Source organism: Narcine bancroftii, chromosome 6 (genome assembly GCF_036971445.1).
Source record: "Narcine bancroftii isolate sNarBan1 chromosome 6, sNarBan1.hap1, whole genome shotgun sequence".
NCBI classification, from domain to species: domain Eukaryota; kingdom Metazoa; phylum Chordata; class Chondrichthyes; order Torpediniformes; family Narcinidae; genus Narcine; species Narcine bancroftii.
Window position 1 is genome coordinate 167,562,205 of NC_091474.1, and position 27,898 is coordinate 167,590,102.

The following is a 27,898-nucleotide window of genomic DNA, read 5'->3' on the forward strand; positions in this document are numbered from 1 at the left end:
TCCCAGATCTACCTTGGAGGTGTCAAGAGATCCGTAAAACTTACTTGGGCATCCTGCTCTTGCGAACTGAAAAGGGAAATGGCCAACCTGGTTACTCTGGTGACATCAGCTGCTGCAGCAAATAGGGTGGGGGGGGAAGGAGCAGCAATCGGGTGAGGGGGGGGCTACGATGTGCCATTACCACAAACGGGGGGGAGTGGTGGCTGCCTTGATTGGAGGGGGGGGCACAATATCCTGCTGCTGTGAATGGGAGGGGGAGTGGTTCATGCTGTGAGAGGGGGGCACAGTGAACCATTGCCACGAACGGCGGGGGTGGGGGTAGTGGTTGCTCTCGCGGTGTTCTACTGCCGTGAATGCCATTCTGGTTCATGGTAACTGCTCAATGTGGGAGTGCAGAGCAATGGCCGACTTCCTTATCCATATTCCCCACACCACAGGAACCACTCTGGCACTGGGGGAATTATGGGTAAGCAAGATTGAATTGAGCCATCGCCACAAACTGGAGCTGCAAGTTGTGGCAGAAACCCCCCACCCCTGTTCATGGCAGGGGCATGTCGAGGGGGGGGGGGGACTGACAGTGGGCAACTGATGGGGGCAGGGTGACTGACAGGGGGAGGCTGCATGATGTCTGAGGTTGGTGGGGGGAGATGGCTGATGGGGGGGGGTGGCATTTAGGTGAACTTTAAAACAGAAAGGGAACTGACTGTGTGACATTTCACTCACCATGTCATCACAGGAATGGGATCCCACCTTTAATCACTGGTTTGCAATTTATCAGGTAGGTCTGGCTGCAATTTGAAAGGTGCATCCTGCACCCACAACCCAGTAATTGTACCTGGGTCCCAGGAGGGCTACCCGGGTGCTGCAATTTTAAGTACCTAGTACATGAGGAATTGGGGTTTAGCATTCCATCAGAACTGACTTAATTTTTGAAAATTTTATTTATCATTTCCATCAATACAGAACATTAATTCAATGAAATAATAGCTTGCAACAAAAATACAAAATAATATAATTCATTTTTTCTATTTTCTCCCCACCCCACTTCCCCCTAACTCCCCAAAAGAAAGAAAAAAAGGAAGAAAAATAGAAAGGAAAGAGCACTAAAATCTATATATTTAATATTATTAACATATACTGTATTTATTGACCATTTTTCATAATTATTAACTGAGAGGAGTGGGTAAGGTGAAGGATGTGTATAGACTTTTGTTCACGAAATCCATAAATAGTTCCAAAATTTTATAAAATCTCTTAGTTTGATTTCTTAGATTGTAAATAATTTTTTCTAAAGGTATACAATTTTGCATTTCAATTTGCCATCTATCTATTTTTTACATGATTCTCTGCTTTCCACCTTATTGCTACACATTTCTTCGCTGTCAAAACTCAAAAGTTTTTCTTGATATTTATCCAATTTTAATTTCATATCTACTTCTATTTCCAAGTAAAAATATTCTTGGATCTTTTTGTATCTTTATCTTTGTAATTTGTCTTAATAATACATTCAAACAGACTCGACAAGGCAAATAGCGCCTTTGGAAGACTACACAAAAGAGTCTGGAAAAACAAGCAACTGAAAAACCTCACAAAGATTAGCGTATACAGAGCCATTGTCATACCCACACTCCTGTTCGGCTCCAAATCATGGGTCCTCTACCGGCACCACCTACAGCTCCTAGAACGCTTCCACCAGCGTTGTCTCCGCTCCATCCTCAACATTCATTGGAGCGACTTCATCCCTAACATCGAAGTACTCGAGATGGCAGAGGCTGACAGCATCGAATCCACGCTGCTGAAGATCCAAGTGGGCTGGGTAGGTTATGTCTCCAGAATGGAGGACCATCGCCTTCCCAAGATCGTGTTATATGGCGAGCTCTCCACTGGCCACCGTGACAGAGGTGCACCAAAGAAGAGGTACAAGGACTGCCTAAAGAAATCTCTTGGTGCCTGCCACATTAACCACCGCCAGTGGGCTGATATCGCCTCAAATCGTGCATCTTGGCACCTCACAGTTCGGCGGGCAGCAACCTCCTTTGAAGAAGACCGCAGAGCCCACCTCACTGACAAAAGACAAAGGAGGAAAAACCCAACACCCAACCCCAACCAACCAATTTTCCCTTGCATCCGTTGCAACCGTGTCTGCCTGTCCCGCATCGGACTTGTCAGCCACAAACGAGCCTGCAGCTGATGTGGACATTACCCCTCCATAAATCTTCGTCCATGAAGCCAAGCCAAAGAAGAAGAAACACTCAAATCCTTCCAGAATTCTTCCACTTTTACACAGGACCATACCAAATGTAAAAAGGTCCCTATTTCCTTATTACACCAGAAAAATTAATCCAAATAATTAGAATGAAGTCCATTTAATTTATGGGGAGTATTATAGAATTGATGAAGAAAATTACATTTAACCATTTGGTATCTAACATTTGTAACACTCTCTCAACAGAATTTAGACCATATTTCCTCTTGATTTGTATATTTAAATCTTTGCCCATTGTAGTTTTAATTTATATAAATCCATAAAGAATTATTTAAAGTAAAAGGAATAAGTTGATTTTGTTCTAACAACATTTTAGATAATTGATAGTTTGTGATTCCTCTCTCCATATGGATCCCGTTCCATATTTTAATAAATGCTTTAAAAATGGTATTCCCACTTTCCCTTTAAACAATTCCCTATTCCATTTATACAAAATTTGCTCTGGGGTAGTCATTTCAATCTGAACCCAAGCTGTTTTCTCACCAATTTGTTAGCAGGACAAGAATCTTAATTTGACTGCTCTATAATAATTTTTAAAATTTGGTAAAATTTTCAAGACCAACCTTTGACATTTTATCTTTCCAAAGAAATTCTCATATGTTTTTATTCAAACTCTGAAAAAATTCTGGTACAGAAATGGGTAATGATTGAAACATATTCATCTTAATACAATTCACCCATCCTATTAACGTCATTGGTTGTTCTTTCTGTCTTTTCAAATCTTCTTCTATCTTTTTAAATAGTGGTGAATAATTTAACTTAAATAAATTATTTAAATTTGTATTTACTTTTATTCCTAAGTATTTAATTGCTTCTTTTTGCCATTTAAACTTTGTCAATCTCTTATCTTGTGAATAATCCATATCAACCAGAGGCATCACTTCAATTTTATCAGCATTGACTTTATAACCTGATACTAATCCATACTCTGCTAATCTTACATTTAGTTTATTCAACGATATTTATGGTCTTGTTAAATATACTATAACATCATCTGCAAACAAATTAATTTTATGTTCTTTATTATCTTTCTCAAAACCATTAATTTTTTTTTATCACTTCTAATTATTTCTGCCAATGGATCTATTGCTAATGCAAAGAAAAATGATGACAATGGACCTCCTTGTCTAGATGTCCTTACTAACAAAAAAGGTTTTGATATTTATCTATTTGTAACCACTTTAGCTTTAGGTTGATTATATAATGCTTTTATTCAATTTACAAAAGCATTTTGAATCCCAAATGTATTTGGTATCTTAAATAAAAAGTCACATTCCAATCTATCAAATTTTTTTTCTGCATCCAATGCAACTGCTACTGCTGGTTTCTTTCTATTCTGTTTAGCAAACTTAAAAATTTGACTATATTATCTGCTCCTCATCTATTTTTAATTCAACCAGTTTGATCCATATTCCATCTGAACTGACTTGTTTTACAGTCATCTGTTCACAGTGCACCAGTATTGGAGTTTAGTAGTCAGGTGCCCTCTTGGGCCTAGTACTTCAACATCCATTACTGAGAGAATGGGTCAGGATATTGTTGCGTTGGTGTGCTAATAATCACTATTCAATCAGTACCAAGTAAGAAAAATCATTCATGCACCAGAAAACTTTGTTATAATTGGAAGTGAACATTGCTTCGCAGGTACACTGCAATGAAAATGCACTGGATCCCCAGGTTTGGTGTTCCTACTGTGCAGATGAATTTATAGGTCGACCAAATTTAATTTAATTGTTAGATCAAAACTCAAACAACTGATGAGCATCATTATTCCATAACTGTCTTTTGGAGCAGATAGAATTCCTGATACAGGATTAAATTGCTATTTTCTCATACTGTGTATTCTAATAGAAATAAATAGTGCATCTCTATATGAATTTTGATGAAAACCTATTAAAGAGGGGTTAAGCAGGAAAGTCTGCTGATATTGCGATTTTAGTTAATATACAAAGTGCTGGAGAAATTCAGCAGGTCATGCAGCATTTGTAGGAAGCAAAAATATATTACCAATGTCTAGCGCTGAGTCCTTCATCAAGGTATGAGCAAAATGCAGACAGAATCCTGAGTAAAAAGATGGACAGAGGGAGGAGCATAGGTCAAGAACCAAGGGGTCATAGATGGATATGGGAGGGAGGGTGGGCAGGAGAAAAAAGCTGAGGTGGTAGGGGAGGACGTAGCTCTCTGAGTGGAGGGAAGGGGGTGGCGAGCTGGAGGGAGGGGGGGTGGGCAGAGAGAGAGAGAGAGAAGGAGCCAAACAGAAACTGGAGGTCAGTTAATGCCATCTGGTTGGACAGTGCCCAAATAAAATTTAAGTGTTGTTCCTCCATTTTGCAGATGACCTCAGTTTGGCAGTGCATGAGGCCATGGATAGACATGGCGGTGTGGAAATGGGGTGTGGAATTGAAATGGTTAGCAGTTTAATGGAGTTAAACGGGAACGTCTGCAGACTATTTCACACTGAGAAGCTCAGATGGTCAAGCAGCATCAGTGAGAGAAGAAGAATTGTCAACATTTTGTACCAGAATCCTTCATCGAGTTTTGATGAAGGTTCTAACCCAGAATGTCAACAATTTTCACCCACTGGGTGCTGCTCAACACACTCAGCTCCTCCAACAGATTGTTTATGACTCCTTGAGTATTGTTCAATCTGCCAAGTGGAAACGTGAGTCTGTTGTTGCAGTGCCCCCAGACACTTGTGGCATTAGTCCACTTGTTTACTTTTGACTCCTAGAATATTGATATAGGGAGATTTAATGAAGATAGTGTGATGTAAAGACTGTTAGAATATTGTCAACAATAATTATTGAAGATAATTATTTATTGACATTTCTGCAAAAATTATAAGAAAATTGAAAAATTGTGTATTATTTGTAATAACTATATTAACAAATTAGGAGATTTGGGTAACTGTCCTCTGCAAAATGGACTGCTTGAGAAAATAGAAATAAGCTATTGTTTGCAGTCGTGTTAAAAAATCAACAACTGCCCGGACATGTCATAGTGATTTTGGTGAAATCAAATTCACCTGTCCTTTTAACATTATTGGTAGATCTTTCCATCTTTTCAAATCTTTTGTCTCTTTTAATAGCGGTGAATAATTTAACTTAAGTAAATAATTTAAATTTCTGTCAACTTTTATTCCCAAGTATTTAATTGCTTCTTTTTGCCATTTAAACTTTGTCAATCTCTTACATTATGAATAATCCATATCAACCATAGGCATCACTTCACTTTTATCAACGGTTCAACCTCATGTAATTCAATAAATAACCTTTAAAAGGAATAGGAAATAGTCCCACCAACTGGAGAAGCAGAAGGATGTTTCTGGGTGGCCTGAACTCATCAACTGCGTGATAATTAGATGACTGAACAATTGGTGTGAAATCCAACAATTAATGTATGAGGCATGTTTCTTGTCAGAGAGCGTATATACAGTAAGTCCCTGGGTTAAGAACGTCCGACTTACAGACAACTCATACTTATGGATTACACAAGGCTTCAGCGGGTCATCAGCTCGTGGAAGGAGAACACCATCTGCCATTTTAAGTCAGATCATGGTGTTGAATGAGTAACTTTGTATTTGGCTTCGATGTGAGTGCCACTGGTCAATAGTCATTTCGGCAGGTTACCAATACTCCAAGTATTTTGGAGGACCTTTCCTAGACTCAATACATAATGTAATTGTGAAGAAAGTACATCAGCATCTCTTTTTTTCTCAGGAGTTTGGTATGTCATCGAAAACCTTGGCAAACATTTACAGATGTGATGGAAAGTGTGCTGACTAGCTGCATCACAGCCTGGTTTGGGGGCACCAATACCTCTGAGTGGACAAAAGGTAGTGTTTTAGTGCAAAAAAATAGCTCAGTATATCAGAGGCTATTGATAAAAGTACATGGAATGCTGCCTTTGGAGAGCAGCAGCAATCGTCAAAGATTTACTTTACCCAGGACATGCTCTGTTCTCACTGCACCATCAAGAAAGAGGTATAGGACCCACAAGATTTGCACACAAGGTTCAGGAATAGTTGCTACCCCTCCATCATCAGTCTCCTAAACAACAAACTCAATCAAAGTCTCATTTAGGAACTCTGCACATTATATATTGTTGAATGTTTAATTTCCGTATTGCACAGTCAATTTATTTTCACTTTTTTGTTTACATTTCTCTCTTTTATACACATATCTTTTCTTTAGTACAGTTTTTGCACTACTAATAAGTAGAAATTCTGCCTGGCCCTCAAGAAAAAGAATCTCAGGGTTGTACATGGTATCATATATGGACTCTGCTAATACAGGCAGTCCCAAGGCTATGAATGTCCCGTTACCTGGGTCTGTCCATAAGGTGAATTTGCACGTTAGGTGGAACAGGTACTTATTTAGCATTCATGAGGTAACATTATGAGCATTATGCGCATGTGTGAATTGGGGAACAGTCCATTTGTCAGTACGAGTTGTTTATAACCTCGTATATCTGAACTTTGAACATTTTTCTTTTTTCTTTACCCTCCCCTCCCCACTCCAACTTTTTTTTTGAACTAGAGAAACTGCAGGTGCAAGAATCTTGAGCAAACAATAAGCTGGTGAAGGAACTCCGCAGGTCAGGCAACATCCATGAGACTCAATAAAGGGATTAAGAATACTTAATCCTTTTCACACTTTCTGGTAATACACATTGAACAAGAGTTTCAGAATAAATGCTGTTGCATTGTTGAAAGTCTATTTTTTGGGGGGGAAATATGTCTGAGGATTTTTCTTCTCCAAGCACTTCTTTTCAAGGGTAAAATTAATTCAAATGACATCATTGGTAGTGTCACAAGCAAAAAATACCAACTGTGGGATTTTCACTTAGCTGGTCTGATTTTTAAAAAAGAATAGTTTTTATTTTCTCACAGACCAAGCACCAATTATCCAGAACCCTTGTTATTTGAAGCTCCAACACTAACCTGCATTGAATCTGGTCAGTAAAGAAACTGCTGAAATGCATTCTCACAAGGAAGAGTCTGCAGATCTAGAACCCAGAGCAAAAATGAATTGTTGCAGTAGTTTCTAGCAGCATCTATCATGGTGGGGGGAGGGGTGGATGGGGGAAGGAATTGATTATGTTTCAGGCCTAGACCCCACACTAGGACTAAGAGTGGAGAGGGAAGATAGCCAGTATAAAGTGGAGAGGGGGAGGGCAAGATAGGCGCCTAAGAGCCATGAAGGATGATCAGCAATTGCAACCATGTGTGACAGGGTGAGGGATGCTGTTGGGAGATGGAAGCAAGTGGGGGTAGAGAAGGAGGTAAAAAGGTGGGGGGAGCCAGGTGGGGAAGCGAAGGTGAAGCTGAAGCCAGTTGTTGGAGGGTGATAAGCAGGGACAGGAAGGTTACCAGTGCTGGAATCTGAAGGTGATCATGGGAAGGGTTAAAGGAGAGATGAGGGGCAGATAAAACTAGATCTGGGAGGGATCCAGTGGATGAAGTGTGTGGGTAGTTGGTGAATGGAATTAGGTGGGTGATGGGGAAAGAGGGTGTGGGTACTTGAAAAAGGATAAAAATAGGAAGTCTGCAGCTGAATTGGAGGCAGTGCACAAGAAGGGAGGGGTTAGCCAAAATTGGAAAATAAAACCGAAAATGGAGAAAATTGCACAATTCAAATGGGAGGAATGATATCTTACATACTGAATGGGTATAGGACAACTCAGTTGAAAGTTTAATTTTCTCCAAGGATGAGATTGAGTGGTGGGTATGATGTGGGAAGGAGAGAGCTTAGTTGAGGATAGATTGGAGAGTGGTGGGGGGAGGGGTCAGTTGACTGGAATCAGCAAGATGAGGAGTTGGGTTGATCAGCAAATAGAGAGGTCCGGTTGGGTTCAATAGTAGGTGGAGCAGTTGGGTCAGGGATTACCTGGGGAAGGGTTGATAGACATTGGATGTAATCAGTAAATAGTGAGGTTATGCCAGGTCCAGAAAGATGGAGGTTGAGCAGAGTGTGCATGGTAGGTCAAGGTTAAGATAGATAAAAGGTTTGGCATTCCTATTGGCAGATGATGGCATAATGGCACAGCTAATAGAGCTGAAGTGTCACAGCACCTGTGATGCAGATTCAACCCAAGCTATTGGTTGAGTTTGTATGTTCTCTTTCTGATCTCTCGGTGCTCTAGTAGGTGAACTGGATGCCTCTCAGTGCTCTAGTAGGTGAACCAGCTGCCTTTCGGTGCCCTAGTAGGTGAACCTGCCGCCTCTCAGGCTCTAGTAAGTGACTGGGCGCCTCTCAGTGCTCTAGTAGGTGAACTAGCCACCTCCAGTGCTCTAGTAGGTGAACTGGCCACCTCTCAGTTCTCTAGTAGGTGAACTGGGAACATCTCAGTGCTCTAATAGGTGAACTGACCTTTGTAAGTTGACTTGAGTGTATAGTTGAGTGGTAGTATCTGGGAGTAGTTGATGGAAGCATAAGATAGAGGAAAATAAAATGGGATCATTGTTGGGTTAGTGTAGATAAGTGCTTGATTGTCAGCAGGGACTATTGTGTTGAAAGGCTTGTTTCCTTGCTGTATAACTATGATTTATACAATTATGATAGGACTTTGTGGCGAGGGTTGGTCATGAGGATTTGGGACCAAAGTCAAGTGCTGAGATGGCCGAGTCAGTAAAATATTCAGGGGGAAATAGGTGGGTTATGCCAATTGTCCAGTGCTTGAAAAGATCAAATGATTATGTTAACTATCATATTGTAATTAAAGTATATTGATGTACGACAGAGGGATGTATTAAATGCTGTATGTCTTTTGTATTGCTGCTATTAAATTGCATGGCAGCATTGTTATTTACTCATAAACCTTCCTCAAGACTTGTCTTTGATTTGCATTTCCAAAAGTCGTTGAATAGGTGAATTTTTCATTGGTATCTCATCCATGTTAATTATTAGGCTGTACAATCCAGTAACACTTGTAATCCTGAGATTTAAACTTGTGCAATGAATGATAGTACAAAACTATTCTGTACTGAGGTCTGCTCCAGGAGGTAGAAATAGGGTCAATGTTTTGCATAAATTCACTTTTCGACTTGTATACGGCTCCGTTGGGTTTTGGTAGATGCCAGATAAATGAATTTTCCAGTCGCTTAAGATTGGGTTATATGATTGGCGAACTAACCGCTAGGGGTCGCCAATTTTAAACATTTATATTTTCTAACTATTTATTTCCTGAGATTTTTTTGCCGGTTGCTTGATGCTGCCGGTTACTTGAATTCTGGATAACGGGTTTTATAGATAGGACTGAGTACATAATAGAGGGTTGATTTGACAACTGATAAAGTGTTTGCTCAGGTATATGAAAAGAAATCATCTTTAATAATGATATCAAGAATTTGTAGCAATATTTCTAAAAATTAGTACAAGACTATTTAGGAGTGAAAGCAGGAAGTATTACTTTCACAGAAAGAATAGGAATAAACGTCTCTCACAAAATACAGAAGATCCTGTAACAATTAAAACTGCAAACTGATGTTTTTGTTGAATACATTTTTGAAGTTTATTGGAACAAAATCTACTCAGTGAGGCTGACATGCAATTTATGTCCAATGCAACAGAAAAACAGAAGAAATCAAAGGGATTTCTCCTGCCTTTTATGGTTCTAAGTTCCTAAAAGACATTTAATAAACACTTGCATTTATTTAAAATCAACAAAGCTTTCAAAATGCTAAGTGGATGGCCAATCACACTTTAATGAGATGCAAGAAACTTGAAGAGATATTTGCAATCAATGTCTTGTAAATAACACCTTTATAATTCAGAGAGAGCAAATGATTATGAGGAATTGCCTGATATGAAGGATTGTACAAATTAGTTGTGTGATATATTTTCGCTGAGGGCAGGTGAACACTGACTAACCATGGAAAACATTGCAGGATCAATGTTGTATTAGAAATACTCAACTTTTGATGGAAGGAGAAGGAAAGAAAAGAATGGACTCAGTAGAATTTCTGGTGTATTTTTGTTGAATGACAACATTATCTGACTGGTTTAATGTAACCTAGATTGTATACCTAAAATGGATGGGGGGGGGGTGGGGGGGTGGCTTGGGAGGAGGGAGGGGGGGGGAGAAAAAGTCACTGTATATGAGCGAAAAAGAAAAAGTGTGTAGCATGGCTAATGTGATTTATGGTGTGAAAAATAAAAAAATAAAAAAATAAAAAAAAAAGAAATACTCAACTTTGATTGAATACAGACAATGCATCACAATTTTATGGCACATTTTACTAGCAACTGCAATTCCAAACAGGAACTCTTCTTCAGTTCACTTATTCGATTGTTTGAGATTCATGTGCCTTCTGCACAGTTTTCCGGAAATAAGACCTAATTGCAGAGAGATGAATGGTAAAAGACTGTCAGAAGATCTTAAATTTGTATAAAATACTATACACATCTTATCTAAGTAGTCACTGGAGGTCCCTATGGTTAGATGGCTCAATATTTGGGAGTAATATAAAGAAGTGCATGTTCTCCCCTTTAGTATATGAAAATTATAATTGAGGGTTCACAAATATGGTATCTTCTATGTAATGTTTAAGCATACTACACTCTGTGTGGACATCAAATTAAATTCTTACTCACAAATGAAATCAAACACGAGAAGTGATATCCAAGGTTTGCTTGAGCTGATCAATTATTCATTACATCGAAATGAATGGCCAATGTTTGGAATTCCATCCATCACTCTCCTATCGTTCTGCCCTTACCTTCCAAGTAGGTTAATTGTCGATAATTGATTGTTCCAATTGTGGTTATGCAGTTTAAAACCAATATATTCAAGACAAGTTATTTTAATTTGGAATTGTAATAGTTCTGAAATGTTTAAGTCTTGGTTTTATTTCAGGTATATCCGTACAATGTACTTGGGTATCCAGAGTAGGAGAAAGAATGAACACCAGCGCCGATTTTACTGGGCCATGATGTATGAATATGCAGATGTGAACATGCTGCGCCTTCTCGAAACTTTCCTGGAGAGTGCGCCACAACTGGTGCTACAACTCTGCATAATGATTCAGAAAAACCGGGCAGAAACTTTACCATGTAAGTCTCAACGCTGCATGAATTTGCTTATTTTAATACATCTGAAAAGCTTGAACATTGTTGAGATTAAAAGCAATCTATATGTTAACATCACTTGGCAAGCGTTTTCTTATTTGTAGCAAAACATAACACAAAGACACATTGTGTTAAACTGTTTGTGTTTTGTGCAGTTATGAAATGTATTCCAGCCTGAACATGAATATATATTTGCCAGAATGTTTTTTCTGCAGATATTGCTGTTTAATTTGCAAGTTTATTGATTTTTAATAGTTTTTTTTCATTTAGTTAGAAAGCATTTGGCATAATGGTTCAAAATTAAGAATCATGGATGCTAACTGCAAAACAAATGTTACATAATTCATCTATTTGGAAGTATCCAACTTTCTTCTTTGCAAAGGTACTGACGAGAGCTCAAGGCAGTTGAAACCTCTTGTTAATTCTGAAAATGCTTTGGGATACTTCTTGGATTCTCTTTTGAAATGTGTATTCAGATCAATAAGTTGTGATTCTCACAGACGACTTTTCTTTAAATAATTTGTAATCTTATATCTGTTCTAGGAGTATAATTTCTTACTCAATGCTTCTGTATAAAATTTCCAACACCTAAATTGTGAATCAAACAGTTATGTTATTCACAATAAGATCATGATTAAAGCGTAGTGAATAGAGCTGGAAAGAATATTGTTACCCTTATGCTGAGAAATGAAGATAAACATTGAAAACATCATATTTGTAAGGTTCTCATTAGAAAAAGTGACAGAATTGTGCCGACCTATATAAACTTACTCACAATCTACCACTCTGTGTGTGTGTGTGTGTGTAAAAAAAAACAAAAAAAAAACAACTTACCCTGATGTCTCCCCTAATCTTTCCACTCCTCACCTTAAGCAGATGTCCTCTGGTATTGGTCCTGTTACCCCAGGACAAAGGTGCTGGCTGTTCACCATATCTATGCCTCTCGTGATCTTGAGGACCTCTATTCAGTCATCTCTCATCTTTCATTGCTCCAAAGAGAAAAGCCCTACCTCTGTTCACCCTGACTCATAAGACACATTCTATGCACTCTGTCTATTATCCTGCTGTAGCCTACAACAACAATATTGACAACATCCCCAATCTTCGTGTCATCTGAAAACTAAATGATCCTTCCTTCCATTTTTTTAAATCCAGATCATTTATAAAAGTTACTCAGAGCAGGGGTTCAGAACAGATCCATGCGGAACTCCAGTTGTCACTAACCTCCAGACAGAATAAGTCCATTTTCTACTAACCTCTGCTTTCTGCAGACAAGCTAAAACCAAGAGGGATTATGAAGGATCCCTAACAAATTTGTCTGTCTCAAAAATGTTTACATCCTCTCTCTACACAATGATTTTCGTGCAAGCCGTGATCCTCATTAAAGGACCCCTCAACAGAACCACTCCTAGTTCAGAAAGGGTCAAGCAAGGCACCAATATTTTTTTCTCTCTCTTTCTCATTGCAATAGATCATCTCACCTCCAGAAAGTCTCCTACTGGTCAGGGGCTAATCATAGGAAAAGCAGAAAACTGTTCAACCTTTGTCAGCCTCACCTCAGAAGAAGTTTAGACCTAAATATATTTGTGTATTTAATAAACCAGAGTGTAATCAACATGATTCTTTCTTCACTCTTGGATTTTCATATGTGCACAAACAGATTGTTTCAGTCAATAATATTGACTTAGAAGAGTAAACAGTGATACTGAACCCAGGGATATTTAAAAGACTAAAAAACAGTACCAGTCGAACCTGTAGCTTTTTATAATCTTACTTATAAAATGATCATTTTTTTTCTTGCTATATGCTCTTATCATAATGGAAGTGAAGTCCATCATACTTCCCTTGAATTTGCTGCAAGTTCTATTGGTCTCAAGAGATTATGGTGCTGGAACGGCATCTGATATTGCATGCTTCATTGCATTTTTGTATGATAGGTACAGTCAATGAGCTCCTTGTCTCATTTATTGGTCAACTATTAAGAAATATAAATGCTGTCCTGTCATTTTGTTGATTTGAATAGATCATTTGTAGATCGGTGTTCAGCTATGGGGGAAGAGCATTTATTTCTCAACATTCAAAATTACTTTCCTCATTTTTTTTTAAAAGCTTTTCAACATCCAAGTGCAAAAATTTGGTCTGCTTACATCATGATGGCTCTCTTTCTAAGCTGTAATATTTGGAGTTCTTTAGTTGTTGTTCTATGTTTGTTTCAGTATGCTATTGGTGTGTCAACGATATGTCTTTATGGCTGCCTTAAAAATGTTCAGGCTTAAATTCAAGTTTATTATCACATGCACCAAGATCTAGTGATAGAATTTGTTTGCGAGCAGATCAATTACTGGTACACATCTCATTCATAGTACAAAAATGTAGAGTGATAGGAGAGATCAGATGGTGCAGAGCAAATGCTGCAGAATTTTGAGATTCATGCAAGGGTTTGATAACAGTGAGAAATAAACTGTCCTTGAATCAGGTGGGGTGTGATCTCATACTCATGAACCTTCTTCCTGATGGGAGGGGTGTGAAGAGTGTTAGCAGAATGGGATGAGTCTTTTAATAGATTGACAACTTTTCCATGCTGAGGAAGTTAAAGCTTCATGTTTCGCAATATGTATTGAAGAGGCCTGGGGAATCTTAAATTGGAATTCAGAAAGGAGCTGTTTTTGTTGTTCATATTTTTGGTCGGTGGTCTATACATGGTAGCTTAATTGTATTGAAATAATTAGGAAGTTCATATTTAAGGTATTTAAATGAATGATTAAGTGAAGAAATCAAACGCAGTAAATTAAATGAATGCCTTTCTTTATAAGAAGTTTATATATTATGACTTTCTTTTCTAAAATAATTTGTCTTGAAAATCTCCAGATAGTTGTAATTATTTTTAACTGAAGTAATTTATTAACTTTTAAATAAATCATATGTACTATTTATATTTAATCTGTTCAAAAGAAATAATAATTATATTTCCATCAGTATTAAAATAGTTGTGGATAAGAATAAGACAGTCCATTGGAGGAAGGCTAATTGCAAGTATTAGGCAGGATCTGGGAGAAATAGACTAGGAGTTTGAGGGTAAATCTACATCTGGAGTCTTGTAAAGGCCAGCTGGTTAGAGTACATGACCAACATATTCCTGTGAGGATAAATTATAAGGATGGCATGGTTGGATGAAAAATGGTATTGTAAGTTTAGTCAAAAAGGGAAGCAATGTAATGTTTAGGAAACATAAATCAGGGGAAGCCATTGGGGGAATACAAAATAAACAGAAAGAACTTAAATAAAGAAAAATGGACCATGAAATATTCTTGACAAGTTGGATTAATAAGATTCCCAAAGCATTTCGTATACATGTTTGGAGCAAGAGGTAAGCTAGGGAAAGAATATATCCACTCAAGGACCATGAAGGGTATTTATGTGTGGAGCCACAGGAAGTAGGCAAGATCCTTAATGAGTAAAAACACACAGAAACTTGGAGGTAAAGATATATTACTGACTTTTTGGGCCTGAGCCCTTCTTCAAGGTATAAGCAAAAAACAGGAAAGCATCTGAATAAAAAATGGAGACTAGATAGAGCAAAAGGAAGAATGGGAGTGGGATGAAAGCAAACCAAAAACAATAAGTTGTTAATTGGATATAAACAAGAGGAAAGGTGAGAAGTGATTTTAGCTCTGTGAAAGGAGACAAAGGGGAGACACAAAGCTTGTGGAAAGGCAACTGGGAGAAGATGGTGGGGTGGGGGGTTTAATGGAAACTGGAGAAATCAATGAACTTTTCCATATCAGTTGATTTCTGTGCATATCTACTATATGGTGAGATTAATGAGGGATTGTGTTGATATTCTAGGATATGTCGATATTAAGAAAGAGAAAATGAGTTTATTGAGAAACATTAATGTAGATAAGTCCCCAGGGAAAGATTGAATTTATCCCATGATACTGAAGGAGGCAAGGAAGGAGATTGCGAGAACCACAGGAAAGCTTGCAGAAGATTGGAGAATACTCAGTGTTATTCCTTTGAATAAGAGGGCAACAGGGATGAACTAAGAAATTACTAGTCACTGGGCCTTGAATCAGTGGTAGGGTAATTTATTTGGGAAGATCCTTAGAGTCCAGATTTACTCATTTTTGGAAAAGCATACAGGAAAGTTGTCATGACTTTCTGTAAGGGAGGTTCTGATGCACAAATTCCATGGAGTAAAACATTTGACAAGGTCCCTCAAAATAAGATGGCCTAGAAGATAAGGATCATGGGATTCACAGTGAGTTGGTCAAATGGATTTAAAATTGGCTTGGTCATGGAAGACCGGGTAATTTTGGAAGAGAATTTCTCTAACTGAAGATCTATAACCAGTGGTGCTCTGCAATGATCAGTGTTGGGACATCTGTTTGTCATATCATGAATGATCTAGGTGAAAGCATAGGTGGTATGATTGGCAAATTTGTAGATAGTATGAAAATTGGTGGAAATGTGGATAGTGATGCTTTCATATGATACAGCAGAATATAGATTAGTTGAGAAATGGCAGATAGAGATTAATCTAGAAAGGTGTGAGGTGATGCACTTTAGGAGCCTAAATGCAAGAAGAAAGAATCCAGTAAGCAGCAGGGTCTTTGGAGCATAGAGGGAGAGAGGGATCTTGTGGTGCGTCTGTAGCTCTATGATAGCAACAACACCCAATGCTCTACTCTCGTAAAGAAGACATGATTGCCTTCATTGGTCAGGGCTTTGAGCAGAAAAATCAGGTAATCATGTTGTAGCCATATAAAACTTAAATTAGGCCACATCTGGAATATTGTACGCAGTTCTGGTCACCACACTTTGAAGAGAATGCTGAAGAGGTTCATAATGATGTTGCCTGGAAGGAAAGGTTGGACAAACTTGGATTCTTTTACAGTGTCAGAGGCTGAGGAGTAACTTGATAGAAGCATATAATCTAATTATAAGAGGCACAAAGAGAGTAGATAAGAGTGGGAAAAGAGTATTCTTCCCAGAGCATAGGTTTAAAGTGAGAGGGAAAAATTTAAAAGAGAGTAGTTGGTGTCTGGAATACCTGCTAGGAGAGGCGGTGGAGGCAGGAGTGCTAGCAACATTCTAGACCTGACACCTGAACAGGCATGTGGAAATAGTTTAGATTATCACCACGGTCCATGCATATTTAGTGGACCAAAAGTCCTAAACTGTCTTTGTTTAATGTTTTATCTTCTACTACTTGATTACTTATTTTATTTAAATTTAGTTAAACAGGCAGAAGTCAAATCATTTTTATAGAAATATATAATTGCTTTTCTAAGTAAATTACCTTAAACATAACAACATGCCAGGCAAATCAAGAAATTAATTGTTAATATAGTTAATTCCTAATTAAACATTGACTCTAATAATATTTTGACAAAAATGAGAAATTGCATAAATTTGTGCAGTTACTGATTATGATTCTCGGGTTTCACTGTAGCAAAAATATAAGATGCACAATGATTGTGTTTTTTATGGAACATTTTCTTTCCAGGTCCATTAGCTGCCTTGTGACCATCCCTACAAACCTAGGACATTGCAGAAGGGATAGCATTACAAGCAAAGTATGACTATTTAATGATGGTGTTATTGCTGCCTTTAAGTTGTACTAAAAGCCTCCACTCTTTCCATGTGGCTATTTGGTAAAATATTTTTTTCTTTTCAGATTCATGTCCGGGTAATAATATAGTCCATGCAATATAGTTGCTTGATCAATATTCTCCATGAAGACAGGTTGACAAATTTTATGCTATGAATTTTCATCAGGGAAATCCTGGCATTTTATTGTGGCTTTTCAAATATGTGGAATACCATTTTGTTAACATATGGTGCCACTGCAAAGTACTTCAGGTACCTGGGGTAATTGTGTCTTAGGAAGATCCACAAAATAAATTGGAAGTTTAAGGGATTTTCAAAAGTTTAAACATCCAAAGGTAAAACAAAATTTGACTGTAAATCTGTGAAGAACACTTCAATGCAACACAGTAAGTATGATGGTGTGTAACTTCCATGTGTATACTTTAAAGAAACACACACTAGGCTATTGGATTGAAGACAATAACTTCATGCTGACACTTTATCCTTTACATGCCTGCAGTTTTATGACAGTTTTAGGGAGCTCAAAACATCAAATTAAATCTCTGAACACTAGAATTCTCAAATGTTTATTCTGTGACATGAGCAATTAAGCACAATGTAAAACTCAAAACCAGAAACAAATGTGCATTTTGACATCATTTAAATGGATTAAAGCCATTAAAATTGTTTAATGGAGGATAATCATTGGAAGAAAGAAGAATAAAGAAGAGTTTGTCTCTATTGCAGTTTTCAATAACATGGACAATTTTCCTCCACCAATATCTTTTCAGCAGGTTTGTTATTTGAGGATCCAAAGTAGAAAGAATTCAGCTCTGACAAATTGCGTGTCTATTTTGCATAGCCAAAAACAATTCTCAAGAAACATACTTAAAACCAACCATAAAGTGATCTAATCTGAGGAATTATTTTGTTCAGACTGAAGAAGTTCTCTGGTTTGTAGATTCAATGTTAATGCATTCTACAAGTAAACTTCCTTTGTTTAATGACAGGGTTGCAGAGCTGAGTGGAGTCAGGGTGACATTTTATATTTTGTCTGCAGAGCAGCAGAGAGCTGTCCATGAATTCATGTGATTTCAAACTGTTCCATTTCAGATGAAAGTGAAAAAGGGAAGATGAAGTGACAATGTCATGCCACTTGACGTTCAAATAGGACTTTGAGGATGAAGTTTTGGCTGTAATCTGGGGAGTGCTTTGCCCTCCTGCCAATATGGGGTAGAGATCCAAGGATTAAGCAAGAGGCTACATTTTCTTGTAAATAAAGCAAGTAAAGAACTTCAGACCACATGAAACTGTTCGAGTTCTGGAGCTTTTCTTCCCATTTCTCAACAGTGGTTCCTTAGGGAGGATCTTTGTCTTCTATTAACTAGAGTTATGAGCATCTGGAAGCTTTGTCCTGATAGAAAAGCAAACTAGAGCTAACAAACACTTTGCTTTCTTGGCTCCACCTGCTGGAGTCCTCTCTTTTTCCCAAATGTTGGCAGTTGTGCTGAATCAGAAATACACTCTTGACAACTTTATTTATTTCCATTCACTAATAGAATTATTCCAAAAAGATAAGTTATGCAGCAAAACATAGGTAAGAAATAAATGTTCAGATTGGTGCTTGAAAAATCATTTTTCAGATGAGGCTTGAGGTACTTTCTCAGGAGGATGTAGAAGCTCCCATGTACTATACGAAGAGAGGGAGTTACATTTCAACCTTAATCGCTTAAAGCAAAACTCCACCTATCTTTGATGTTGTAATCTCTTTCACATATTAAGTTCATGTAAATGGGTCCATAATTTTTTATACACAGGTTATTTTTATCCTATTGATTCTATTTCGTGGCAATAGTACTGTAGTTCAGCTCAGTCAAAAAGAATATTTTTGATGAATGTGTGAGACACTCAGCATCTTCATGTTATTTAATGCTGATTTTTAAAGGCATCAGATGCCATTATAATAAATATAATTGGAACATATCACAGGAAATCTGTAGGAGAAACAGTGAGGTGGAAGATACAGAGATTAGTGGATGAGGAATTTGGAATTTGAAATTGGCAGGAAGGATTAAGGTGGAAAATCAGTAATGATCCATGATCATCAGGGGGAATTTTCGACTCCCAGTAGGTTCATTAGGGAGCAGGCAGAGTTGGATATCACAACATACCATGGTCAGGCCTGGAGATTAGTATATATTTGAGGTGATTTGGCAGGGGTTGGGTGAAATGCTGAGAATGAAATTGTTAAGATTATTAGGGCCACAAAAATAGCTGGGTATCAGAGTTAAATCTTGATTGCCCTTGTCGTAGATTGATCGAGGGTCAGGTAAGCATGTGAGCTTGGCAGAGAAGACACAAGAATCTACAGATGCTGGAGTCTGGAGCAAAAGCACTGGATGAACTCACTAGATGAGGCACATCTTTGGAGACAAAAAGATGGACAATATTCTGCATCAGGACATAAAAACTGAGATTGATAGAGGGTTGGGTAGGAAGGGGGGGCATGTTGGGAGATAAACAGAAGAGTTTGAATATAGAGACCTGAACGCTGGTGGCTCCTAAAGCAGGTAAGTCACATAAGACCTAGCTAGCACTTGTTCAAGCTGATCCACTTTAAGTTAGGATGTAGTAGAGCTCACAATCACTCCTGGGCCTCAAAAGAAAAAAAACATTCCAACGTCCTTGGGGTACGCACAGGCCTCACAGTACAAGCAACACAGTACAGCAGTTTTTCAAGTTCATATGAGTCTGTTGGAAGGCAATCCAGAAAGTCCTTTTCTCCAAGGAATTGCAAATCTTCAAATCTTTATCTATTTCCTTTTCAAAAGCCACAATTGAATTTATTTGGCATCTGATGATTCATTCTAGATCATAACTCCTCGTGGCACAAAAAGGATTTTCCTCACATCACTCTGGATTAGTTGCCGATGTATTTCAATGTCTTCCCCCAGCTCTTTGACCCTTTCACCAATGCAAACAGTTCTCTCTCAACCATGATTAAATCCCCTCTCAATCATCCTGGCTGAAAGGAAAGCAAGTCTTTCAGAGAAGGTTGAAGGGAGATTTTTCTTGTCTATCCTCAGATCTAATCTTTCATTCCAGAAATCATCACAGTAAATTTTTATTGGATTAAGTTACAAAGCATGGCAGATAGTGCAAATCTGAAATAATGCTGGAAATGCACAAAAAGCCGAGCAATGTTGTGGAAAGAGACAAAGACAAAGTTAAGCCTCAGGTCTCAAGTGAAAACTGAAAATGGCAAAACACTCAGCAGGGCAGACAGCACCCACCATAATAGATGCAATGACATTTGAGACCTGTTGGCCTTCATCAGAAATTAGTCTTTTCAGCATTTTTCTGTTTTTATTACAGATTTTCAGCCCCTGCAATTTTCTCAATTTCATTCATGTTCGGTGTCCCTTTATCAGTTCTAGGAAAAGTTCGTTATCAAAGATGTTTTACATTGCAGGGAAGGTGGGGGGGGGGGGGGGTTGGGTTGGGAGAACAGAGGTCAGTGGAGGCCAAAAGACACTGAATTATTCAAATGTTGGTGGTGCTGGATGGTTAATCACAACTAATCTGTCTGGAAGAGATGTAAAAAGGTGATGAATGAGAACAGAAGAGAGTGGAGAAAAAAATTCAAAATATAGTTTGGTGCATATCCCCTGCTCAGCTGCCAAGTAACTTTTTCTGTTTTGTCATCTACTGTACTCGCTCTGAGTTGCATCCTATAAATAAATGTTACACAATGCAATCCCATTTTTAAACTACTGTATGCCTTGTAGAAAATTGGCGAATAAACATATGCCAGTACAAAGAGCCAGTCATTTCTGGCAGTGTGGATATTCTAGCAGTTAGTAAGTTATTACACAGCACCAGAAATCGAGGTTCGAATCTGCCACTGTCTATAAGGTTTGTACATGTTCATGTGAGTTTCCTCTAGGTGCTCTGGTTTCCTCCCATGTTCCAAAGATGTTAGGGGTTAGTGGGTTAATTGGTCAATTGGATATAATTGGACAGGGCGGGGTCATGACCACAAGGACCTGTTACTGTGCAGTATCTCCATCAAAAGACAATTAGATTTTTTAAAAATTCTTCTTTGCTAGTAAGTTACAAGGATAGCTAATCACTTGAAGGAGATTAGAGGATAAAACCTTTTATAGTCAAGAATATAATAATTTTTTACTATTCCAACTTAATTGAATAATTTTACAAAAATAATCAGGATATCTGAAGAGAGCATATTTGGAGCTGTGGAAGAGAGAGAGAGTGAGGGACAACAGTTTCTTCTGCTAGAATGTATTAGCACAAAAATGACAAAGCTTAGTTCACATCTGCTGAGGAATGAAAATGATTTAAAATATAGAGCAAAGTTTCATTCAAAAATACAATGAAACCCCTGGTATCCGGCACTTATGGGGATCGGTAGATGCTGGATAAGTGAATTTTCAATTTGCTTGAGATTGCATTTTGTGTGATTGGTGAACTAATGGCAATGCATGCCAATTTTAAGCCCATATTTTTTTAATACCTATTTATTTTCCGCAATTTTTTTTCCTGGTTGCCACTTGCTTGAATTATGGATAACAGGGGTTTTACTGTAGATCCTCCTGAAAATTGTGGCTGTTGGATTTATTCAATTGGTGAATGAATGGTGCTTTCCTCCTTGGTGTTGGTACTGAAGCACATGGCCTGGGGATCTCTTTGTGTTTGTATGTGTGTCTGTGCTAATAGGTCATGCACAGTGTAGCAAGGTTCATTTTGACCGTGGGCTTGCCACACAAAACTCAACTACACTTCTTAGAGTACAAAGTATCATGATAGAGTAATTGAAGGAAATTATAAGTTCAGTTCAGTGGGCTGCATTGGGAATTGGAGCAGCACTGGGGTCTGATTGTACAGTCATAGGGAGAATTGGAGAGTCAAGGATGAGTGCATAGGTGATCAGATTTCAGATTTATTGTCAGAATACATATATGACATACAACCCTGAGATTAATTTTCCTGAGGGTGAGGCAGAACTACCACTTATTAGTATTCCAAAAAACTGTACACAATGTACACATATAAACAAATAAATAAATGTAAACAAACTGACTGTGCCATACAGAGAGAAAAGAAATGTAAATCATTAAAATGCAAAAGTAAGAGTCCTTAAACAAGTCCCTGATTTGAGTTTTTTGTTGAGGATTCAGATAGTGGAGGGGTAGCAGCTGTTCCTGAACCTCATGGTGCAAGTCTTGTAGCACCTACAACTCTTTCCTGATGGTAGCAGCAAGAACAGAATATCTTCTGTGTGCTGTAGATTTTGAAGATTGTGCTGCTCTCCAACAGCAGTGTTCCCTGTAATGTTCTCAATCGTGGGGAAGGGTTTTGCCTGTGATGTCCTGGGAAATGTCCACTACTTTTTGGAGGGCTTTACGCTCAGGGGTATTGTTGTCCCCATAGCAGACTGTGATGCAGCCGGTCAGCACACTTTCCACCACACATTAATAGAAATTTGCTGGGGTTTCTGGTGTCATACTAAACCTCCACAAACTCCTGAGGAAGTAGAGGTGCTGACGTGCTTTCTTCATGATCCCATTAGTGTGTTGGGTCCAGGAAAGATGCTCTGAGATAGTGACTCCCAAGAACTTAAATTTGCTCACGCTCTCCACTTCTGATCCCCCAATGATCCCTTTGGGTTTCCTTTCCTGAAGTAAACAATTCACTTCTTGGTTTTGATGGCATTGTGTGTGAAGTTTTTGTTGATGCACCATTCGGCCAAGTTTTCATTCAAAAGTTGTTGGATGGGTGTGTGATAAGAGAAGGTGTAAATTCCTACAGTGGAAAATCCAGAGGAAAAGAGGTAAATAAAGTACTTTACCCGACATTAAAACAACAGGTGCATCGCAAAACAACACAATTGTTTTTTGTGAAATGATGTGAAGGATTTTTTTCTTTGAAGAATGTTGTCATTCCATGTGTATCTGATACAGAAATCATTTTTGCAAGTACAATTAAAGACAAAAATGCCATGTCAAATTTCTAAATACTTTCAAAATGCTAGAAACAGCTGAATTCTTCTGGACTTGGTTCATCTTTTACCCAAAGACTGTTATAAAAATAATCAAAAGGATCAATGTAAATTTAGAATACAAAATTTAGAAGCCAGGAAGTCAGGTTGGAGTCGTGCCAATCGAGTTAAAATAAAAAAAAAGGTTGCATATTTGTAATCTATATATTAAGATGACCTTGAGCATCCAGAGTTGGGCACTGGCAAGATCCAGAGCTTTCTTTGTGCAATATTGTGTTTCAGCAACACCTTTCATGATCGCAGGACACCAAGAAATTTTTGCAGCCATTTACAGTAAACATAGAAGTGAAATCATTGTTTGTAGGAATTGTAATGGAAAATATGGACACAACAGGATCCTATGGACAGCAAATGTTCAGATAACTATTTTTAGAGATTATGGATGCTGCCTGGGATTCCAGTGGTAACCCCCTTGCTCTTGTTTGAAGTAGTGCTATTAAGCACTTTACATACCTCTGAGATTAAAGGCAAACAATTAGCATCTGATTCAAAATACAGGACTTCTGGGAATGCATCAGTTCCTCAAAATTGCACTTGTGTTACAGCAGTACAACAAATTTTCAGACTCAGAGGGAATGGTGTTAACCACAGAGGTATAGCTGACCACAGCTGAAATTTGTTGTTCAGTTCTCAGCACATTACTTTATGAAGGGTATACTGATATTGAAGGAAGATTGTAGGCTTCTCAATAGCCACTGGGAGATGGAGGAACAGATAATGGCAATGAGCGGATTGTCATATACAATGTACATGTGCACCAAAATTCTTATAAGCTGCAGCTTGTAAAAAAAAACTATAAGAGCAAACTTAATTGAATTTAAAAAGCCAATAACTACATAAGACAGATAATAATTATTCACGGTAATTCTAGTCCCAAAAAAAGGGTCTTGCAATAGTGCAGACAGTCCTTTTGTATTGTTGGAGCAATCCATGATTAGTGTAACAAGGAACATTTAAGACTTTGATAGTTGTTGGAAAGAAACTGTTCTTGAACATAGAGAGGTTTTTCTTCAGACTTCTATGCGAAGGTATCAGTGAGGAGATGTAACCAGAGTGAGGGGTATCCTTTATGATGCTTGCTTCTTGAGACAGGGCCCCACATAGATGCATTCAGTAGATGGGAGGACAGAGGCTGTGATGGATTTTTTTTTACTACTTCTGAAGCTTTCTGTTCACTTGAATTACCAAACCAGGCTGTGATGCAACTAGTCAGTATATTTTCCACAATGCACCTGTAGAAGTTTAATAGAGTATCCGATGACATGCCAAATTACTCAGGCTCTTTTGAAACCAGAGATGTTGGCATGCCTCCTTCACAGTTGCCTCGATATACTGGCTCAATGTAAGCTCTTCTGAAATATGAACTCCAGGAACTTGAAGGTTCTGACCCTCTCCACCTCCATCCCATCAATGCAGACATGTGTATGGCCCCTTTCCTTTCCTTCCCAAAATCAACAAGGATGTAAAAGCAACAAGGTTGTCATACAGGAGATATTGGCTGGAACTTCCTTAATGCTTGAACTTTGATGGGATAGAATTTGCTACGTGGATCCAGGTATTGCATGGTAAGAGAACCTCGTATGTCATGAATTTAGTCAAAAAGGAAAAGGAAGCATATGTATTCCTTACAAAATCAAACAGGGGCCTTGAGGAATATAAAATGGCAGGAAAGAGCTGAAGCAGTGTTGGAGGAAAGCCTAAAGGGGCCATGAAATGTTAATAATGGGTAGGATTAAAGTCGATCCCAAGGCATTTTACACACAAGAGGATGATTAAGGAGAGGGTGAGACCGCTCAAGGAAAAGGAGGGAATTTGTGCTTGAAATGGTTGAGGTCCTAAATAAATAATTGGCTTCAGTATTCACCAAGGAAAAGGATATGGAGAATATTGAGAGCAGACTAGAGAAGGTTAATGCTTTGGGGATATTTTGAGATCAAGAAACAGATGATGTTGGATGTTTTGAGTAATATTAAGGTGGAGAAGTCCTCTGGGCCTGATAAGCTATATCCTTCTTTGGCTTGGCTTCGCGGACGAAGATTTATGGAGGGGGTAAAAAGTCCACGTCAGCTGCAGGCTCGTTTGTGGCTGACCAGTCCGATGCGGGACAGGCAGACACGATTGCAGCGGTTGCAAGGGAAAATTGGTTGGTTGGGGTTGGGTGTTGGGTTTTTCCTCCTTTGCCTTTTGTCAGTGAGGTGGGCTCTGCGGTCTTCTTCAAAGGAGGCTGCTGCCCGCCAAACTGTGAGGCGCCAAGATGCACGGTTTGAGGCGTTATCAGCCCACTGGCGGTGGCCATAGTTATTAAAAAAGGCAAATAAGGGAATTGCTCAGGCCTTGACAAAGATATTTGTGTCCACCAGTAATTGGCAAGGTCTAAAAGTACTGGGGCGTTGCCTGCATTGTTCTTTTGTTCAAATATGTAAAGATAATCCAGGAAATTAAATTTAAATTTTAAATTTAGACATACAGACATTCAGCACGGTAACAGGCCATTTCAGCCCACGAGTCCATGCCGCCCAAATTTACACCCCATTAACCTACACCCCCTGTATGTTTTGAATGGTGGGAGGAAACTGGAGCCCCCAAAGAAAGCCCACGCAGTCACAGGGAGAATGCACAAACTCCTTACAGACAGTGCAGGATTCAAACCGTGATTCGGTTCCGATCACTGGTGCTGTAAAGGTATTGCACTAGCCACTATGCCAAATGTGCTTTAAATCTGTGGTATGGAAACTCTATTGGGAAGGATACTTAGGGATTGGATTTGCATGCATTTAGAAAGGCATGGTCAGATTAGGGATGGTCATTTTGATTTCATGTAGGGCAGATATTGTCTTACAAATTTGACTGAGTTTTTTGAGCAAGTGACAAAGGTACGGCAGTGTTGATGAGAACTTTAGTAATGCATTTGATAAGGTCCCTCATAATAGGTTGATCCAGAAGGTAAAAATGCATGGAATTTATGGTGAATTGATAGGTTAAATTTAGAATTGACTGGCCAATAGAAGATAAAGGGCGTTTGGAAGGGCATTATTGCAGCTGGATGTCCATGATCAGTGGTATATTCCATAGGGATTGGTTTTGGGACCCCTATCATTCGTGACATATACAAATGACTTGGACAAAAAAAGTAGGTGGGTGGATTAGTAATTTTGCAGATAACACATAAGATTATTTGAGCTGTTGAGAGTTGTGGCTGTATCAATTAATACAGCAGGAAATAGATAAGTTACAGATATGGAGTTTAATGTAAAGGGAAAGTATGCAGTTAGTTAATGGCAGGATGCTTAACGGCACTAATGTGAAGAAGTATCTAGTGCTTCACACTTATTGCTCCCTGAAACTGGCCATACAAGTTGATAGGGTGGTAAAGAAGGTGTATGGTATGCTTGCCTTCATTGGTCAGGCCATTAAGTATAAAAGTAATGAAGTCATATTGCAACCAGATAAAACTTTGGCCAGGCCAGACTTGAAATACTGTGTACATTTCTGGTTACCCCATTTCACTAAGGGAGTGGAGGCTATGAAAAGAGCATCGAAAAGGTTTACCCGGATGGTACCTATATTAGAAGGTACATGTTAAGGGAAAGACTGGACAAACTTGTATCGTTTTTCGGGAGTATCAAAGACCAAGTATAGACATGATAGAAGTTTATAAAATTAGGGGAGGCATAGAATCTTTTTCCAATTTTAAAGAATGCCAAACACTAGAGAAATGCATTCAAGATGGGGGGTGGGGGTAGGATGGTGATGGGATGTCCACAGGAGAAGTGTGAATAGAGTTTTTTTTTACACAGAGTGTGAAAGATGTCCGGAATGGGCTGCCAGAGGTAATGATGGAAGCAGATACAATAATAGTATTTCATTTTTTTTAAATTTTTTTTTAAATGTAGACAGACAGCATGGTTACAGGCCATTTTGGCCCACAAGCCAGTGCTGCTCAATAACACCCAATTAACCTACAGCCACCAGTACATTTTGAATATATGACCATATATCAATTACAGCACAGAAGCAGGTCAGTTTGGTCCTTCTAGTCGATGCCGAACACCTCCTCCCATCTAGTCCCATTGATCCGCACCTCTTCAAGAAATTCAACAAGATTGGTCAAACACGACCTTCCATGCACAAATCCATGTTGAGTGCCCCTGATCAGACCCTGTCCCTCCATATACTTATATATACTATCTCCTAAAAGTGGAGCTCTGAGTCTCTGCCTGAGTAAAAGAGACACACAAACTTATAATCAGAAAACAAAAGAGAAAACAACTGAAGGCAAAGGTCAAAGGGTGCATTACATGGTGCTCCAAGCAGTAAGCATTTAGCACTCTAACAAGGTGACAATGGTCCCATCTTCCAACTAGTTGGCCAATAGCCTCACTTTATCCCAGTCAGCCTGAGGCTACAGCTACCTGAGCTTACATATCCTTCAGCTATTTGTTAAGAAAAGACTGTGAACTCATCATTTAACCATCCTGCCAGGAAAAATGTTTTAAATGTCAGCAATCTATGCTGGAAGATATGGAAGGCATGATTTTTCCTCCACACAGGGTCTTAGGGAATATCTTGTCAGGACCCAGAGATTTATCCACCTTGATTCTCTTTAAAATAGACAATGCTACTTCCTCATTAATCTATATTATCCCATGACCTCACTACCAGATTTCCTTTGTTCACCTGGCTTAATATTCCTTTCCTTAGTGAATACTGAAGAAAAAAATCATTTAAAATTTCCCCCATCTCTTCTGACTCCACACAGCCTCTGATCCTCAAGGAACCCAATTTTATCCCTCACTATTCTTTTATTTTTAATGTACCTGTAGAAACCCTTTGGATTTATTTTTACCTTGCCTGCCTAAGCAGCCTCATATCTCCTTTTAACTTTTCTAATTT

The 27,898-nt window shown here is 38.5% G+C and overlaps 1 protein-coding gene across 23 annotated transcripts in view; it reads left to right on the forward strand.

The window, feature by feature from the left end:
* LOC138736714 (XK-related protein 6-like) overlaps positions 1–27,898 on the forward strand; it is a 243,587-nt gene that overhangs the window by 199,980 nt on the left and 15,709 nt on the right. For 18 of the 23 annotated variants that reach the window (XM_069886664.1, XM_069886661.1, XM_069886659.1 and 15 more), the window contains 3 exons: positions 5,986–6,101; positions 6,805–6,927; positions 11,123–11,319. In XM_069886664.1, coding sequence (XP_069742765.1) covers positions 11,136–11,319 — 184 coding nt within the window. In that variant the 5' untranslated portion in view covers positions 5,986–6,101; positions 6,805–6,927; positions 11,123–11,135. The remainder of the gene's footprint in view (positions 1–5,985; positions 6,102–6,804; positions 6,928–11,122; positions 11,320–27,898) is intronic. The other 5 variants (XM_069886660.1, XM_069886669.1, XM_069886655.1 and 2 more) reach the window with 4 other exon arrangements.